We start from the raw sequence: 19706 nt of genomic DNA, 5'->3' as shown, positions 1-19706 counted from the left end.
GGGGGCGGGGCCCGGCCGGCGTGGGCGGGGCTCGGCCGTCGTGGGCGGGGCCTGGCCGTCGTGGGCGGGGCTCGGCCGGCGTGAGCGCGGCCGCGCGGTGGGAGTGCGGGGCCGAGCGGCGGCGGGCGCTCCGTTTCCGGCCCAGCCCCTCGCCCACCGGCCTGGGCTTGCTCCCCTTCTCCATGGCTAGCGGCGGCGGCGCGGGCGCGGCGGCCTCGACCAACCTCAACGCCGTGAGGGAGACCATGGACGGTGAGTACGCTTGGTTGGCGCTCGCTTTCCCCCCGGCCTGCGCCTTCCCGGTGCCGAGCCCCCCCCCCCCATCCTCCGGATGGAGGCGTCCGGGAGGGCCCGACGGTGCCCCGCCGCGACCCCAGCGTCCGTCCTGCGCCGGAGGGAGTCGGGGAAGGGGACCCGCGGCGACCTCGGAGCTGGCGTCCCCTTCCCCGGGAAGCTCTGGCCCTCCGCGGAGGCGGAGTTCGGCGCCAGCGCGCGCCGCCGCCGGCGCCGGCGTTCTGGCCTCGCGGCGGCCCGTTGCGCGCCCAACCCGGGGCCACGCGACCCGCCCCTGCTCCTGTCCCCCCGCCCCAGGCATGCGCTTGGGGCGCCTCTGGAGACGCTGGCGACCCAAGTTCCCCCGCCGGCGAAAGGAGTCGTGAACCTTCAGTCACCGCTCGGTCCCTGGGCCCGGGCGTTACAGTCAGGAGCTGTTGGTGTCCAGCATCCTTTCCCAGTCCTGTCTCATAGACCGGGTGACACGGGTGGCCGCTGGCTGTGGGTGTGTCCACACGCACACAACACACACACACACACACACGTGCCCAAAGATGAGTTGCCTGCCCTGCGCTCTGGTTCTGCAGCTTCGTGCCTCGTGGACCCCGCGCTTAGCTTTATAAACCGTAGTTGATCTTTTTTTGTGAAATGAAGCTGTAGTTCCGAGGGCTATGGTGGGCATTTAAAATTAGACAACCAGGTAAAGTGTGTATCAGAAATGATCAGGGTTTGTTGTTGTTTGTTTCTTTTTTTTCCCATTAGCGCACATCCCATTTGCAAATATCTTCGTCTTCATTTTACTCGTTCCCATGCACATGCGGTGTGATATGTCAGTATTGGCAGTGGCCTTGGTGGTTTCCAGGGGTTACCCCCTCAGCATCTTTCTTAAAAGATAACCCTAGTGAGCTGGGCGGTGGTGGTGCACGCCCTTAGTCCCAGCACTCTGGGGAGGCAGAGCCAGGGGGATCTCTGACTTTGAGGCCAGCCTGGTCTACAGAGCTAGATCCAGGACAAGCACCTAATCTACACAGAGAAACCCTGTCTCCAAAAAGCAAACAAAAAAAGATAACCCTATTGTCACCAGGTGATGTCAGCCCTACTGCCTTGTGTTTCCTTCACTAAATGCTGGCCATCTTATCTTGCCCCTTCTGATAGATTCTTAGAATGTCCAGCACTGGTCACGGCTTTCATTTTTAAAGAATGAAACTGTTAGAAGCTTTACATTTATTTCTTCCACCTAGTTGGTGTTTGTTAACATTGCTCCTTTTCTGAAAATTCTGTTATAAATACCATATCCAACCAGTTTTTCATCCTATGTGTTCCACAGCTTACTGTTTTGTAAAGTGAATTTATAGACCCATGGAGTTTGTCTGTGTAACATTACCGTCTTGCCTGGTGCCATTGTAGGTTTGGGAATGTGTTGTTCTGAGACAGGGTCTTGCTTTATAGTCTAGAGTGACCTCAAATGCCTGATCCTTCTCTTTCTGCCTCTGGAATGTCCTTGGAATGCTGGGTCTCTAGTGCACACCCCATGCATCAGTGTGTATTTTGAATAATATCTGAAGATAAGGCCTTCTTTCCAACCAGTTTTCTCTGAAAGGAAGACTCTTTGGTGGGACTGCTGTGAGAACTAAGCTTTTGCGTTGGTTTCATCATCACCATCTTTTCTAAGAGAACTTGATATAAAATAAAAATTACAGAATATAAGAACACGTAAAAGTGAAAACCAGAGGTGTTTTTGTTTTCAATGGAGGGAGAGTATGTGTGATGTTTTATTGCATTTAAATCAATGTATGAGAGTCAACATGAAATTTTCAAGCATTTTGGAGTCTTTTTCTTCAAGATCTAATCTATCTATTTCTCCTTATCTTCTCCCTCCTTTCTGTTACCTAACAATGATTTAAGCTTTTGATGTCTGGTTTGCCAAGGTAGCAGGACTCAACTTGTGAAGTTATCATTACAATCGTTAATTGAGTAGACTTTGTTAAAGCTAGATTATGCAAGTGGGCTTTGTAATTTGTCTGCCCACTCTGAAAGAAACCTGATTTACCCCAACCCTGACATAGTGTAAGAGCTGTGGGATAAGATACTGTACTCATATCCCTCCCTGTTACATGCTCAGCATTCACTTCCAACATTTCCTCTTAAAATCACCAGGCCTTTCAACTACCCCTTCCTCCCTTTTCAGTATAACTCCTTACATTTTAATTTTACTAGTGGTAATTGTAGTTTTGATAATCTTTCTCTCCAGAGGCTTCAGTGGAGAAGCAACTTTATATATCAGGTAGTAAGCTTCCAAAAGCTTACTAAAGAAAGGTGTTGGGCACCATCAAACTAGTCATGACACCAGTGCCCATTTTGAGAAGGAATCCTGGGGTCACTCTGATTTTTTCTTGTGTCTCCCCTGCCTCCTACTCTTCATTCACAAAGGCATTGAAATCATCACTAATTTGATGTTTGACAACTTGACTATTTTTTTTTTTCAGGCTATCCCATTTACCAGTCTTTTACCAAAATTACAACAATATAGATTGGTTCCATATCATACATGACCTATTCAAAATTCAAACCCAAATTTAAAAACTCAAATAAAAATTCCTATTTTGTATCTACCAATAGCATCTCAAACTTCTGAATTCTTTAGTAGGGCCTTACTGGGTTTACATGTCTCCTTGTTTTCTGCTCGTTTGTCCCTTCCTAACATTGCTTTGACACTGGCTGTTAGCATCAGTGAATTGATAAAGTTCTCTCCAGTCTAGGACCATCGCACCTCCTCCTGCCTCCTGTTCTTCTCACACTTGAAGTCTCAGGTTGTTACTTCTTCAGGCAAGTCTTTCTGAAATACTGTCTTCAAAATCGGTTGAGTGCCTTGTAATACTATTCTCTTACTTTACATGGAGTGGGAACCAGTCTTTGTTTTATCTTGCCCTAACAGATTACCTGAGTCTGCGTGATCTAGAGAACAGGGATTTAATGTTTGTAGTTCTGGACGCTAGCTAACCTGGCAAGAGTGCCTTCTAGCTGCATTGTCTCCTAGGAAAAGAGCACATTGTGCATAAGGGAGCAGGGTGGGGAGACCAAGTGGACCAGATACCAAAGTCTCTCAAATACAAACTCCAATCTTATACCTGCCAATAGCTTCTCACACTTGTGAGGAATTTTTGTTTGTTTGTTTGTTTATATTAACAGTCCTGGCTGGCCTTGAAATCACAGAGATCTGCCTGCTTCTGCCTCCTGAATGCTGGATTAAAGGTGTGCACTACCTGCCCAGCTAACTTCTGAATTCTTTAATAGGGCCTTACTGGATTTATATATCTCCTTATCTCAATGTATCAAAAGTAACCTTGAAATCTCCAAGGGTTAAGTAAAGTAGACTCTTCTGAAAACAATCAGTTAAAGTAAAGAAATTCCATATGCTTAGGGATATAAAAATTAGGAAGTAATGTTGAAGTATAATTATTAAATACAATCATACTCAAAAACAAGAAAAGGAAGTCTTCATTGATGAAAAACAAAGATTTTTACCTCATAAGACAGCAGAAGGGAACCACAGCAGGCTTTTGAGGATAGAGCCTACGGAAGTATGCTGCCTTGCTAGCCTACCAGGCAGAAATGCACCATCTGCCATCGCGGAGATGGAGAAGCATTATCCATGTGTTCTCTGAGTCTTGAGCCAAGAAGCTTCTATAAAGCTTTGTCCAGAGAACTCGAGGCCAGGATGAGAGGAGTATCAAAGAGCTTGTGAGCAGGACGAACTTCCATAGGAGATGAATTCTCATCCAAAAGTCACAAGGTACCTTGGGTAGATGAAAAAAGAGAAAGCCAAAATAGGTAATAGCTAAGCTCTTATTGAGTCCTACTATATGTTAGGCACCATTCTAAATGTAGCCTTAATCCTTATACTAACCCTATAAAATAAGTACTGGTGCCTGCTTACTTATAGAATGGTAAAGTAAAAGCAAGGTGAGATTAACTCATTATAGTAATAGAACTAGAATTTGAACTCAGGTGGTCTGGCTCCAGAGAGTACACTCCTGACCACTCTCCTTCACTGTTTGCTATGCTTCAGAAGTCACAGAGCAATCTCCAATAAACAAGAACACTGGAAAATAGAACCTAAGTTATGTGAAGGTAGGAACAATAGATAAAAATAGGAAATCACTATAAATAAGTATTCAGTTAGAAAACAAGAACAAATGATTGTGGAGGAAATTAAAGTCAAAGTACAATCGCTGAAATCATCAGGTAACATGAGTGAAAGAGCAAAATATTAGAAATTGAACTGTCAACCCTGAAAAATGAAAATGAGTACTTCTCACCAAAATGACGTAACATGCTGAGCATACACTCCTACTTGGACAAAAAAAAACACATGTAAAACATACAAAGATTTGCAAGAGACTGAATATTAGTCATCTGAAGATTGTGATTTTTTTTTTTTTTTTTTTTTGAGACAGGGTTTCTCTGTAGTTTTGGTCCCTGTCCTGGATCTTGCTCTGTAGATCAGGCTGGCCTCAAACTCACAGAGATCTACCTGGCTCTGCCTTCCGAGTACTGGGATTAAAGGCGTGTGCCACCACTGCCTGGCTAAGATTGTGATTCTTAAGAGACAGGAAATACATGAAATGATAATTCTGTCACCCCAAGTCATTGTCTTCACAGGCCTCATTGCACAGACATACCAGGGGGACCCGGGGGACAATTGGGCTGAGCTAAGGAGCTTGGAAGATGGAGGAGAGCAATGCAGGAAGAGTTAACACAAACTGAAAGGGAGAGAGAAGGGATACTTGAGAGAGCTCCAGAGGGGATTCTGGAGGTCAGTAGCATAGATCAAAGAACATTGGCTAGTTAACACATTCACACCCAGAAAACTGGGAACAAAACACCCAAAATTAAATTAGAGGGCCACAACATGATGTTCCCACAGAGCTAAGGACAGTGCTATCCTATAAGCCAGAATGGAAAACACAATTTGTGAAACAGTCATGGAGTACTTGAAAGAGACTTACCTTAGCATAATCAGCTGTTCACTACAACTGATCTGAGGATTCAGACCTGAAAGGATCAGTTTCCAGGTAACTATATTTACTATAAGCTCAAGAATAGTTATAGGAAGATAAGGATGTCCAGTACCAACAAGGTAAAATTTACAGTATCTGGCTACTAATCACTGGGTATATAAAACAACAGGAAAATATGAGTTATGATGAGAAAAATTCAAACCATTAGCAGAAAGAAAGAAAGAAAGAAAAAAAGAAAGAAAGAAAGAAAGAAAGAAAGAAAGAAAGAAGGAAAGAAAGAAAGAAGGAAAGAAAGAAAGAACCCACAGGCATTAGAATTTAAACTGGAGATTCAGAACTGTACTCCATATTCAAAAACTTTTTTTTTTCCTTCGAGACAGGGTTTCTCTGTGTAGCTTTGCGCCTTTCCTGGAACTCGCTTTGTAGACCAGGCTGACCTCGAACTCACAGAGATCTGCCTGTCTCTGCCTCCTCACAGCCTGGCTTCAAAATCTTTAATACTGACATGGAAAGTATACTTTTAAGATCCGCATTGAACTATGAGACATGAAAATTAATAGTGGGAAAAGTTTCATGTTAGCACAAATACTGTGACAGTTTTTAGTACTTAAAACTAAATTAAATTAGTGACTAAGTATTGTTTACTTATTTTATGTATACGAGTGCTCTATCTGCATGTATGCCTTTATGCCAGAAGAGGGCATTAAATCCCATTATAGATGGTTGTGAGCCACCATGTGGTTGCTGGGAATTGAACTCAGGATCCCTGGAAGAGCAGCCATCTTAACCTCTGAGCCATCTCTCCAGCACATGACTAAGTATTGTTAACTTGTCCATTTTTCCCCAAATAATCCATGACTTCATGCAGTTCAAGCAGAAAGCCCAATAAATTTGTTTTGGAAATTGATGAAAATACTTGACTTCACCCTGAGGGGAAAAAAAGGCTTTTTCATACATGAAAGTGGCAAAAGAATATTTAACCTACTATGTGCAATATAAAATTAGTAATTAATGATAGAGCTAGGACACAACCAGGTGGTAGAGATCTGAGAACTTGTTATGTGGTAAAGGCAGCAACTGCAGTATAATGACAAAAGGACCTATCATTCAACAAATTACATTGTGGCAGCTGGCTTATTTCTGGGAAAAGGATCTTTTCTAACTATACTCCAGGAATTGTAACTGGAAGTTTTCCTGTGTCCTGCCTGGTCCACAGCCACTCAGACCAAAGTAAACACACAGAGGCTTATATTAATTAAAACTGCTCAGCCATTAGCCCATGCTTACCACTGACTAGGCCTTACACTTAAACTCAGCCCATTTCTTTTCATCTATGTGTTGCCACGTGTTCCTTGGCTTTACCTGTGTGCCATTACATGCTGCTCCCTGGATGGCAGGCTGGCATCTCCTGACTCAGCCTTCCTCTTCCTAGAATTCTCTTATCTGCTTATCCCGCCTGTATTTCCTGCCTGGCTACTGGCCCATCAGCATTTTATTAAACCAGTGTACATAAAGCATTATGCCACAGCAAGGAGTCAAATATTTAAATGTTAATGGAAGGGAGAAATTAACTCTCAAGTGCAGGACAAAAATAGTGATAAATTACTCTGCATGGGAAATACTATCCTAAGCATAATGCAAGGGAAAAGTATACAACAGGTAATGTTATCAGTTGACTTCAAGTCTAACACATGTAGGAATCAACCACCATTTAACAAAGTCAAGGGAATTGTTGTTTGTATGTCCTATAAGGAATCCTATAAAGGATTCCTGGAAGAGCGCTTAAATAACCTAGGTTCTCAATGCTGCTGCTTTTAATGTCAAAAAGATGCTTTAATGAACTACCATGAAATGAAGTGCTGTAGAAAATGAAGTTAAGGCCGTAAGTTCAGTATGTGGCGCTCATACGTACCTATAGACAAAACACTCATGTACATAAAATAAAAAAGTTTAAAAGTAAAGTTAAAGTGTACAAGCTTTTATTAATAAAGACAACAGATGCAATTACTCTGTCAAATTATTATCAAAGGTTCTAAAACTTCAAATGTGTATGTTGCTGAGTAATTCTTTTAGAGCTTGTCTTGAAATAAAATTTAGTATATACAAATATATCACAGTTATCAGTATTCTATCAATGGGGGAAGTAAAAACAGCTTAATTCTTAAAACAGCTTGGAGGTTAAGAAGTTTCATTTCCATGAAAATGCAACTATTTTTAAGTTTTCAAAAACTGAGACACTGGGCTGCAAGATTAAGATGGTTTACTAGGTAAGGGTACTGTGCTAGCAAGCCTGATACCTGAGTTTGATCTCCAGGACCTACATGGTAGAAGAGAGAACTGATTCTGTAAGTTGTCCCTCAGACCTCTATTTGTACACTGTAGCCTTTGGGAACCCACATTAGTCAATCAACCAATAAATGTGGAAAAATAAGCTGGGAAGCAAATGCTGGTTTCTGAATCCTGAAGTGTTGATTCTTTGATAGATCAATGCCCTGCTCAGCCATCATCAGAGAAGTTTCCTCCTGCAGCAGATGGGAACAAATGAGACACCCACAGCCAGCCATTACACAGAGAGTGGGAGACCTTGGAACACTAAGCCCTAAAGGGGATGTCTCCGGATTCCCTCCCTCCACGTTCAGGGGACCCTGCTGAAGAAGAGGCAGCAGGAGGGTTCAGAGCCAGAGGGGATGGAGGGCACCAAGAAAGCAAGGCCCTCTAAGTCAACATGAGCAAAGCTCGTGTGAATGCAGACTGAAGCAGCGTGCGCAGGGCCTGCATGGGTCTGCACCAGGTCCTCTGTGCATATCTACCATGGCTTCCGGTTTACGTTTTTGATGGGAATCCTGAGTGTGCAAATGAGCGGGTCTCTCATGTTTGTGCCTTTTCTTGTGCTCTTTCCCTTCTGTGTGTTCTGTCCAACCCTGGTGTGTTAGTTTATAGGTATTATATTATCCCTTAGAAGCTGTTTGTTTTCTAGTGAGAATAGAAGGGAGTGGGATTCAGATGGGAGGGGAGGTACTAGGAGGAGTAGAGGGAGGGGAACCATAATCAGAATATATTATGTGAGAAAAGAATATTAAAATTTTTTAACTGTGAATGAATTACTTTTCAAGTGATAGATATCATGTTAAAGTGCTTTCCCACAAATTCTTTAACTCATTTTTTTAACTTTGGAAATTATAATTTCTTTCTTTTTTTCATGCCCTTCCATATTCCCTCCCCTGCTGTCCTTCAAATTTATGATCTCTATTTTTTTACTAATTGTTATTGCATGTATATGTATATATATAAATATGCCTAAATAAAACCTGTTCAGTCCTTTAAGAAGAAAAGAAGTGCTGTATGGTGATATTTTATTTGTGCTGAAATGTGATTTTATTTGTATGTTAATAAATAAGGTTGCCTAGAGATCAGAGGTCATAGCCATTGAGCAGAAGTCTGGCAGTGGTAGCACATGCCCTTAATCTGATCACATGGCAGGCAGAGTCTCTGTGTGTTCAAGGACACAGCAAAACATGGTAACACACGCCTTTTAATCCCAGTACCAACCATAGAGACCTGGAGATCTGTATACACAGGCAGTGACGAGGAAGTCATGTGGTTGGGTTTACAGCCTATGAGAAGGCAGAACAGAAAGGCAATAAGAAGACAGGACACAGGAAGAAGGTCTCTCTCTCAGGGGAAGCAAAGGCAGCGAGTGGTAAGCTAAAGGGAATCGTGGCTATTGCTCTGATCTCTTAGGCTTTAACTCTGTATTTGGCTCTGTGTTTCTTATTTACTAAGACCGTTTAGAATTTCATCTACAGTGCTGTGTGCAGGTTTTTTGTTTGTTTGTTTTTTAAGTGTTAAAACATTCTTTTTAAAAATTGTGTCTGTATCTTTTTCAGTTCTACTTGAGATTTCAAGAATTTTGAATACTGGTTTAGATATGGAAACGCTGTCTATTTGTGTACGACTTTGTGAACAAGGAATCAACCCGGAAGCTTTATCGTCTGTTATTAAGGAGCTTCGCAAGGGTACTGAAGCACTGAAGGTTAGATTTGCATATTAGGTTTCTGTTTTTTGTTTTTGTTTTTCTTTCTTAAAGTTCTTTTTACTTACTCGCCTGTCTTTCACATCATGCATCCCAATCCCATGCATCTCACGTCCTCACATCCGCCCTCTGCCCCTGCAACGACCATCTCCTAAAATAAAACAAAATAAAAATTAAAAGAAAAAAGAAGGGAAAGAAATCTCATCATGGAAGCTGCAGTGTGACACAGTGAGTCACACAGAAAACTGAAAGACCCGCTCTCTAAGCTACGGCGCAAAGTGATTGTGGAAGACACCTGGTGTTGACCATACACACAGAGGACTAAATACCGTGTGATGATCTCTACCAGCACCTTAGAAAAACCGGTTCCCTCCCCAGTCACGCTTCTCTTCCTCCCGCTTTCCCCTCCAGTCTCCTGAGTTCTATAGTAGACATCCACCAGTCTCACTAACTGAACTAGAAAAGGCTACTATAACTTGGTCAACGTTTTAAGCTTCAGTTCAATGGAATCTTACACTGTTTCTGCTGGGTTCTTTCATTTACTGTCCTGTCTGTGATGTTCTCTTCCGATGACTGTCACTGTAATGTGTTTCTTTTCTTGCAAATAAGTTTCCTTCTACAAATATATTATATTTACCCTATTTAGTTGTTTTCAATGTAACACTTGTAAAAAATGCTACTCTGAGCATTGTAGCCCATGTCTCCCCATGCTTCCATATGTGCAGTTGGTTTGGATACAGACCTAGACACAAAATGACTGGCCTGTAGGGTGTGTGTGTTATCAGCTTCATAGATGATTACAGCGCCAGGCTTTCCCAAAGTAGCTGTCTTCATTTCTATTTCACCACAGCATGTGAGTTTCCTTTGCTCCATGGTTGTCAGTGTTAGTTACTAGGAGCCTAAGTTCCAGCCATTTCTCGTTAAGGGACACATATAGGTCCTCTTTTTTTATTTGCACTTGTGAGTGCATTTCACAGGGTTTTGCCCAGCTTCTTTTCAATTCATTTACCTTCTTTGTCATCTTTCTAAAACCTCAGCTTTAGCTTTCACAGCAGGATGAAAGGGAACTGGAAAGTAGGAATAGGTGATAGTTATGTGAATACTTGCCTTGTCTAGAGTAGACCGGAGGCTCCGGCTGCACTGGCGTGACTTCCTCCAGTCATGCAGGGCAGGTACTGCTCCGACTGTTGGTGACCTGCTGCCAAGGAGACAGAAGCTCGTAGTAACGAAGCCCAGCTCCTGAGAGGGAAGTAGTTGGCCTGCACTTTTCATTTGCACTGTCTGACAAAGAGCATGGAAGCCAGCTTTTTTAATGTTCGCTTTTCTTTAGACAGTCTCATTTTGTATCTGGCTGGCCCCAGACTCATGGACATCATCCTGCCTCTGCCTTCAAGAGTGCCACCACACCCGGCAAAACATTTTAAACTCTGTTCTAACTTTTTTGTGTGCCAAGTCCCAAGGAGAGAAAAGCTAGCTCACACTGTATTTGTGCGCACCGGTCATTCTGAGGAAAACAAGGTCAGTTCTTTTGCCTGTAAGGAGAAAGAACTTTTATATGATTGCATTATTTATATTTTGCCAACATTTTACCATATTTTCTTGAAATAGCTAAAAAGGAAATTTTAATTAGTAAGTACAAATAGAAGTATATCATGTATTTTTCTAAGATTAAATTCATCATTTTCAGGGCTGGGTGGTGGTGGTATATGCCTTTAATCTCAGTGTTCAAGGCAGAGGCAGATGGCTCTCTGTGAGTTCAAGGCTAGCTTGGACTCTAGAGTGAGTTCCAGGATAGCCAGGACTACACAGAGAAACCCTGTCTTGAAAAGCAAAGTCCATCATTTTCATATTGGCATTAAGAAATGATACTAAGTCTTTGCTTGTTTTTTCCTCCCCATGGAGCTCAAGCTGACCTTTAGCTCCAGCTCTTTCTGGCTCAGCCTCCCAAGTGTTGGGTTACTAGTAGATGCTTAACTGTTCGGTTCCTTCTAGAAATACATATCAGATCGGGTTTTGTGAAAGATCAGACACACCTGGGAGGTGAGGTTACCCATGCCTAGAAAGAAAAACCTGAGCATCCTCCCTCATACACGGAGCCTAGCCTATAATACGTACATGTGTAACAGCTGTAAGGGGTACTGCATACTTTAGAGAGGAGACCAAGAAAGGGAAACACTAGATGGTGAGAAAGGACAAAAATGCAGGCAGAGTTACAGATGAATCATGAAAGATGAAAAGCTAGTTGTGTTTCTAGTTTTAACTGTCATGCTATTTTCTCCCCATCCCCCATCTGTGTGTGCATGTGTGCGCGTGTATAAGTACATAAAAATGTAATTGGTAGTGCTGTATAAAACCCTAAATGAAAGGACATTCTAACTGTATCATTGAAATGTATGGAGTTTGGGACTAGGAGTTCAAATGTGATGTTTTTGTTTTTTTTCTGAGTTCATTATAATAAAATGATTTTTTTTATTTTTTTAAGTAAATAATACCACAAGTATTACCTTTTAGCAAAAACAACAACAAATGAAGACTTTGAAAAAGATTATATGTTGACTCTTTTTTTTTTTTTTCAAGACAGGGTTTCTCTGTGTAGCTTTGTGTCTTTCCTGGATCTCACTCTGTAGACCAGGCTGGCCTCAAACTCACAGAGATCCTCCTGGCTCTGCTTCCCAAGTGCTAGGATTAAAGGCGTGCGCCACTACCGCCCCGGCAATATGTTGACTCTTAAGTAGTATGTTTTTACATGCTCTTTTTCTGTTTGTAGTCTAGCAGTAAATTTAAAAGATTTTCTTTAGGTTTTCTGACACAAGTTTTCTCTGAATAATAGTCCCGGCTATCCTGGATCTCACTCTGTAGACCAGGCTGGCCTTGAACTCACAGAGATCTGTCTGCCTCTGCCTCCTGAGTGCTGGGATTAAAAGCGTGCCCCACCCCACCCCCAAAAGATAATCTTGTTGATACAACAAAAATAAAAATCACAGTGTTTTCCCAATAAGAGTAATTCAGTTATGTGGGGAATAGCTAGCCATTTGTTCAATATAGTTGAAAACTGACAGATTTACCCCCACCGTGTGTCTTCATCATGGCTTCTGAAATCACAAGTCTTGCTCTCTTGTTCTAGGCTGCTGAAAATACAAGCTGACTTCTGGGAAAGTCCTGAACACATATGTCAAGCTCTGAAAGAAAATTTGAAGATTGAATTGTATTCAAGATGTACAATGATATTACTGCTTGCTGCGTAGAAAATGTTTTCTTTTTAAAAGAATTATAAAACCATGGCTGTGTGAGTCAATGGGAAGTGGTTTAAGGGAGACCCAGCAGTCATGTTTACATCACAGCCATCTTGTTAATGGCCCCAGTTCCATGGCATTGCTGTGCTCTTATTTATGTATTCCTTATTTATAGCTCTGCTAGCTGTAATTTTCTAAACAGTGTCTCTCAGATGTACACAGCTGTTGCGCCTGGTTGAAGTTAGTGGAACACATCAGAGGGATGAATAGTAGTTATGACTTGTTGACATTTCAATTAGAAACCTTAATTTTTAATTGTTTATGCGTCATAACTGGCTATATGTACCACTGGGCTGAAAGTTGATGGGATTTCAGCTGCCATTTGTGAATTTTGCCTTTTTTTTTGTGTTTCACATCTTGTTTTTTAAAAAAGAATCAAAGGCATATCTTCTAATCATATCTTTAACAAAATATTTAGTTTTTTAAGTAGTCTTTTGGCAGTTAAAAGTATTGACTAAAACTTAGAACTTTTAGAGACTTAAGATTTTAAAAATAATGCCAGGACTTGGCTTAGCATTATTTTTAGTTTTGAACCATTTAAACCTAATGAGAGTAGCTGAGAATGCTTTTCTTTCTAAATTTTATACCCAAATAAAGGCCTACATAATAATGTATAAAGTGAAAACAGCAAACACACAAAATTCCTTTTTAATTTTATTGCCTAAAAATAATAGGAATGCTAACTATTTAATCCTGAGTGGCTGTTTAATCAGTACATAGGTGGTGTATTTCAACAAATTGATTCATAATATTTTCTGAAGTAGGATTTCCACTTGTTAAGAAAAACTAATGAAATGGTACTAGTAATTTTAAGTATGACTTTGCAGAAAAAAATTGTGTGTCATTATTTTTACCATTAAAGCTTAAACTCATGACAATGATGGTTCAAAAATAAATTTTAAAAAATTTATGATGGTATTAGTTCTGTTCCTGTTACAGAATCTCAGTGGAATATTTTCACAATCTTAATATGGATTTAATCTGAATTTTTGCTTCTTAAATTTTCATTTTCTCTGACATTTACAAGATGTACAAGCATTCAGTTTTCTGTAGCCTTTTTTGTAGTGCAGACATGTGGAAGTGGTTTCTAAGAGATGTAGTAATTAAGCAGCTACCCTCTCTGCTGCCCTAAACTCATCTCAACCATTGACGAGTATTCTCTGCAACCAGAAGACTGGGGCAGAGCAATTGTTCACCACAGGCCACCTCGGGCTGTACAGGCAACATAGTGAGACCCAATCTTGACAGACAAAATGTGGGCTTGTGGCTATTTTGACTTTTTAAATGCATGACAGCTTTACTAAGTAAATTGAAAGGTCTGCTATAGGCAACTCTCCCAAGTTGGGAGATAGTAAGAACTTGTAAGAATTGTATGATTGCCGATGCACATATTGCATGTTATTTATAAAAATCAAAAAATACTTTCTCAGACTCCACAACTTGTATTTACTTCTAGACCATAGAGTTGATAGTTTTATTTATGGTTTTGTAGATTAGGTTATTTATATGTGAAACAAAGTAGGAAAATATATTGAGAAAGGATTATATTTATAGAGAATATATTGTGTCTTATGTTTATAGGGAACTATATTGTGTTTCGTTTTTAAATGTAAGCATATTTTTAATGAGCTCCTAAGAAATAAAGAAACCAATGATACAATGGCAGTATCTTGCATGTTGTCGGTGACAAAATTAAAATGATTTCAGTATTACTGGCATGTCCTTTTGATATATCATATGCTTCTGTGAGTCTAGTTCTGTTTCTGAAGGTAGTCAGTAAATATTAAGACATTTACTATGTGTAAAAATTTTAAGATAGGTTTTATATATATATATATATATATATATATATTTACATTTTATAATTACATATTAAATTAAGCCTTGGATTGGAGTGGAATTAATTTTTCCTGATAGTGAGAGGAGGTAATCATATTAGTATTGGCTTGGTTTTAAAACTAAATTGACAATTCAAATTGTAATATTATGTTTTTTTTCTATGCTTCAAATAAGATAATCTTTATGTGGAGATTGTTATAAAAATGATTCGTAGCCGGGCGTGGTGGCGCACGCCTTTAATTCCAGCACTTGGGAGGCAGAGGCAGGCGGATCTCGGTGAGTTCGAGGCCAGCCTGGACTACAGAGTGAGCTCCAGGAAAGGCGCAAAGCTACACAGAGAAACCCTGTCTCGAAAAAAAAAAAAAAAATGATTTGTGCGTTGTCCAAATATATGTGAACATTTCCCAATAACTGAATCAAATATGTTTCAAACATATAATTAAGAGCATGATTTCTTGGTCTCATTGACCATTTTTTAGTGTAGTGAAAGATAACATAAAATTTATGGGGCTTAGTGATTAAAATTGAGCAGTGTAATGACATGAAGAACCTGCCATTGTTTTGTAACTCTCACCATCTTTACAACTTTGTCATCGTCTCAGACTGAAACGACTTGCTAATTAGTGATCCCCATTCCTTCCACTAACCCTGCCAAACCATTTTCTGCATTCTGTCCTTGAACTTAATTCTAGGCATCTCCTATAAGTTGAATCCCATAATAGCTGCTCATTAGGTCTCAATATCCATTGTAACTGATGTCTATGCTGTGTTTTCCTTGTTCATCCGCTGGGGCTGTTGTGTGAACATGATGTGCACGTATTTGTGCACCCTCTTGCTGGATAGCACTCTGAGGCACACACTCCACAAATAGAAGGAAAGGTTAAAGTAAGGAGAGACTAGAGACTAGGGTGTTAATTTGGCAACATCGTCCTGAGTGGTCAAATGAGGGTAGATCTCAGAAACATTACAGAAAGACAGGGAGTTTAGTGGAGAGTTAGGGAGAGATGCACTAATTGACTGGGTTTCTAAATGTAGGAAACCAATGGAAATCAAATGCCCTTCAATTTTTATTTATTTATTTTTAGCAAAGAATAGATATCAAGCTTCATTTTTGCTGATCCTCCAGAGAGCCCTCAACTGTGTCTTTTCCATTGTACAGCATTTATGGCCATTTCCAAGTATGGAGTTCAGTGACTTAATTCCCGCCCACTTCTATCTGAAAAAGTCATACGAGGGCAGGGGTTTTCTTGATTTTATTCACTGATGTAGCTCTCATATTTTGAGCAGTGCCTCACACACAAATACATGTGAAACTGAATAGATAAACGGGGCATCTAAAACTGCATCCATCCACCATATGGTTGGCATTTTTTAACCAATGTACAGAGAAATTGCGACTTAGAAGGCAAAGCCTCGTCTTACAGCACATCTAGTTGTTTCATTTTTAGCCTTGAGATAACTCAAGAGACAAGATGTAGCTTAACTGGGAGCTAAAATACAGAAGAAGAGCGAGCCTAAATGGGAAGCCAGGTAAGCTGCCTGGAGAGCCCACAGTCCTTAGTGCACTCATGGGGGATCAGGTATCCGTAGCTGTAGTTAATGATCTGGAAGGAGATGGTCACCATAACAGAGATGCTTACCTCTCTTAGGCTGCCATAATGAGCCTGCTGTGGATGATGATGGGCTCATGCATTTCTGTAGCATCTCAGAAGATCACAACTACTGTCTTTTAATTAAGATAAAGAGACAAGCTGTGCCTATATCCTGCCACTTGGGAGACTGAAGCAGGATGATGGCAAGTTCCAGCCTGCCTGAGCACTTTAACAAGGCCCTTTCCCAAATTTTAGAAGGGGGCATTGGGAACTTCTGTGTCAGGCACTAGATTCCATCACTGCCCAACCTCAAAAAAGGAGCGATGGAAAGAACGGGAAGAACAGCCTGAAACATTTGTGTGCCGGAAGTGTAGGTGTGAATTGACCTCTGATAACAAATAAAAACAAACTGAAATTGTGCAATTCACAGCCTCAAGTGGCAGCCTCAGTCTGTTAAAAGACAATGGCCATTAGAACAGTGGGTATGGAGGTATCTTGTAAATGGAAGTGTAGAAATGCAGGTGTTGAAAGCAGTCCACGTTATCATGTATAACCACCAAAAGCAGTACATCAGGTGTACCCTGCAGGGTTACATCAGAAAACCTTTACAGAGGTTTTTCTAGTCATTATACTTTCAGAAAGTAATACTGGAAAACTTTCACCTGTTAAATATTTTAGAGGTCTACTCTACTACCAGCAAATGGCCTTTTATTGTCACAGTTATGGCTTACACTTGAATTTGCTGAACATGATACATTGGGGTATCTAAGTAATATAAATACATAAAATTTAATATTTAAATTAATCTGACTTAATCTAAATTCCCAGTCAAACTAGTCTAAAGTAACGCCTACTTGAGTGTCATACCATTAGCAAGAAACAGCTATATGACTGGAATAGGCCATAATTTCAGATTTCTTTAATTCTAATCTGCATTTGTTAACCAAAAGATCTGATTTATCTCCAGGAAAAATAAGAGCAGCAGTGGTAACTAACTTGTTTCTGAAGAGATCATAGGACATTTTGAAAAGTAGAGATTCACAGCTCAGATCCCTAGCACTCATGGAAAAGCCAGGTTGATGATACACACCTGTATTCCCATTGCTAAAGGGTGGAGATGGGGCAGGACCAGGGTTGGGAGCTTGCTGGCCAGCCAGTCTAGGGCAGTCCTCAGGTTCAATGACAGACCATGCCTTATAAAGTACAATAGAAGAAGATATATGATGTCTTCTGGCTCCAAATAAATGTGCACAGGCAAGTGCACACAGATGCGTGTGCACACACTTGCATAAAAATGAGCAATACAGAACCAAGTTGTGCTTTGATACTACCAAAAGATTGAAGAGAGGATTGCACAGAAAGTTACTTCGTTATGGGATTTTTTTACATTTTAAATGCAGCATTCCCATGATGCCATCTTTGGTGCCCCTTCTACATGTTTATAGCCAGAAGGATGGTCTCATTTAGACAGGTCTGGTTTTAGGGCCACAGAAACTGGATGCTGGGTATTCTTTCTAAATCAGTAGGATGAAGGTAACATACAGCTCAGAGTTAGGACAGTTAAAAGGAGACAATAAGTGGATGCTAAATCCATAGCATGACACCTGGCACGTTATAGAAACTAAATGGGAAATTCTAGGTTTCGTGTGACTAGAACTATTATAGCCACTCAGTTTCAGGGGTGGCCAAGTGACTTGGTGGCATATCCAATGTGCATTTTCCTCTATGCTGTCAGACCTGTTTTCGGGAGTTCCAGTTTTACAGGATCTTTTTCAGAAATAAAATGTATTTAAATACAAGCATATGCTGTGTTTGCACAGTGAAGATCAAGACACCGTACTAATAAAAACGGGAGATTAATATGTAGCCAGGTTTTAGTGTCGAGGCTTGCATAGCTAATTAGAGGAAGGGGCCCGTGGGGATGAGAATGTGTTGAGAGAAAAAATAACGATTATGAATAAATTTTAAGTCTCTTTTCCACATAAAAAGAGCCATTGTTCTCAGTTGCCTCTGATGGACCCGACGGGAATATCAGTGATCTTTGTTCATGTTGAACACGGAGAACCATCGTGTAAAAGAGGAGCAAACAGCTGCTAAATGAAAGCTTCCTTGGAAGTCCACTGATAGAGTGGTGTGCGGGAGGAGGGCAGCCAGGGAGAGAGAGCGCTCTAAGGTTTCAGTTAAGCTCTTGGATAAGCATTATCTCTGCTTTCATCTGTTTTACCTAACAGAAATGGGAAGGGCTTTGCCAACCAAGACAGAGTTCAGAAAGCAAGAGGAAGGGAGAGACTTTGGCACACACACAAAAGTGCTTTAGAGTCCCCCAGGTGACTCGGGGCTGAGCTGTTTATACACCCAACTTCTTGCCCTAGGACCTCGGGCCCAGCCTCTTAGGAAAAGCTGCTGTGGACCTGGCCAGGCAAGGCATCAGCCACCAGCATGACATCACTATGCAAGAGTTGATGTGATGTTTTGACCGTCACCTGTCACTTGGCTCAGTTCAGAAAGCCTTGAGAATCTGGGGGACTTTTAGCAGTTAACATGGGTACCTAGGTAGCCTAAGGTGAGGGAATATGTGGAGGATGATGCCGTCCTGTCCGAACATCTCAAGTCATGCCTTCTCGCACTCTGTCTTCCTGCCATGCTTCATTGTTTCACAGATGTAGAACACACCCAACAGTCCATCCTAAGCTGTTTCTCATCAGACATTTCTCCTCACTAGGGAAGAGGCATCTCCTAGGGATTCCACTGAACTCTGCTCAGCCAGCTAGGCAGCACAGGCTGATGGAAGAGGCAAAGGCTGGTGAGTGGAGGGTGCTTTTAGGTGGCTTGTATCACTGGACTGCTGGACCCAGCACTCTCCTAAGCCATCCAGTCTACGGTGTGTTCTTCACATCAGCCTGGCTCATGATCCATGAGTGAGACAAACCAGACAGAGCACTATTTTTGCCTTTGGTAGCATTCCGTTGTTCCTACCTTCCCACTTCAGGTGCAGTTCATGTCCCTTTATGGTTAGCCCACTTCATGCAGCTCCTACACCGCTGCCCATTCCTCACAAGCTAGCCAGGTAAGTAGATTCTAGACAAATACCCTGCACAGGAAATAAGGTGGGGACAAAGTGCTATTACCATAATGCTTCCAGGAAATCAACTGGAGTGGTCTTTTCCAGTATTATCCTAATGCATCTAATTTAATAGAGTGGTTAAATTATCAAGTCCCATCACCAGAGCAGGGGATGATTTTTATAACTTTGTCACTCAGAAAAATTAACTATTCTATGAGATCTGAAGCATATATGTAAGCTGTAATAAAGAAAATGTGATTGTGTATAGCTTTCTTAGACTAAAAGGAAAAATTGAGCTGGCATGGTGGAATACATGTGTAATCCCAACATTTGGAAGGTAGAGGCAGGAGGATCAGACATTCAGGGTTTATCTTTGGCTACATAGTGAGTTCAAGACCAGTCTAGGCTACATGACACCACTCCAATCCTATGTAGATCAACGGGAACACTGGCTTCTGAAAAATCAGTCCTTGTCTCTTGAAGCTGGCCTACCCTCAAGGGAATTTTTGTTCTTGATCCTCAAAATTGCTACACTTATTATATACATGATATGTAGTACTGTTCAATAATATCACATACGTGGTACATAAC

The 19706-nt window shown here is 41.1% G+C and overlaps 1 protein-coding gene across 1 annotated transcript; it reads left to right on the top strand.

The window, feature by feature from the left end:
• The first annotated feature begins 42 nt into the window (after positions 1–42).
• On the top strand, positions 43–14332 carry Mzt1 (mitotic spindle organizing protein 1). The gene is made up of 3 exons (XM_076545454.1): positions 43–252; positions 9182–9327; positions 12452–14332. Exons 1-3 carry the CDS (start codon positions 183–185, stop codon positions 12470–12472), a joined length of 237 nt encoding a protein of 78 aa, XP_076401569.1. The 5' UTR covers positions 43–182; the 3' UTR covers positions 12473–14332.
• The last annotated feature ends 5374 nt before the right edge of the window (positions 14333–19706 follow it).

The sequence above is a fragment of the Peromyscus maniculatus genome, chromosome 9 (assembly GCF_049852395.1).
Source record: "Peromyscus maniculatus bairdii isolate BWxNUB_F1_BW_parent chromosome 9, HU_Pman_BW_mat_3.1, whole genome shotgun sequence".
Taxonomy (NCBI): domain Eukaryota; kingdom Metazoa; phylum Chordata; class Mammalia; order Rodentia; family Cricetidae; genus Peromyscus; species Peromyscus maniculatus.
The sequence above is the reverse complement of the archived record's forward strand: the minus strand, read 5'-3'. Positions and strand labels throughout refer to the sequence as shown.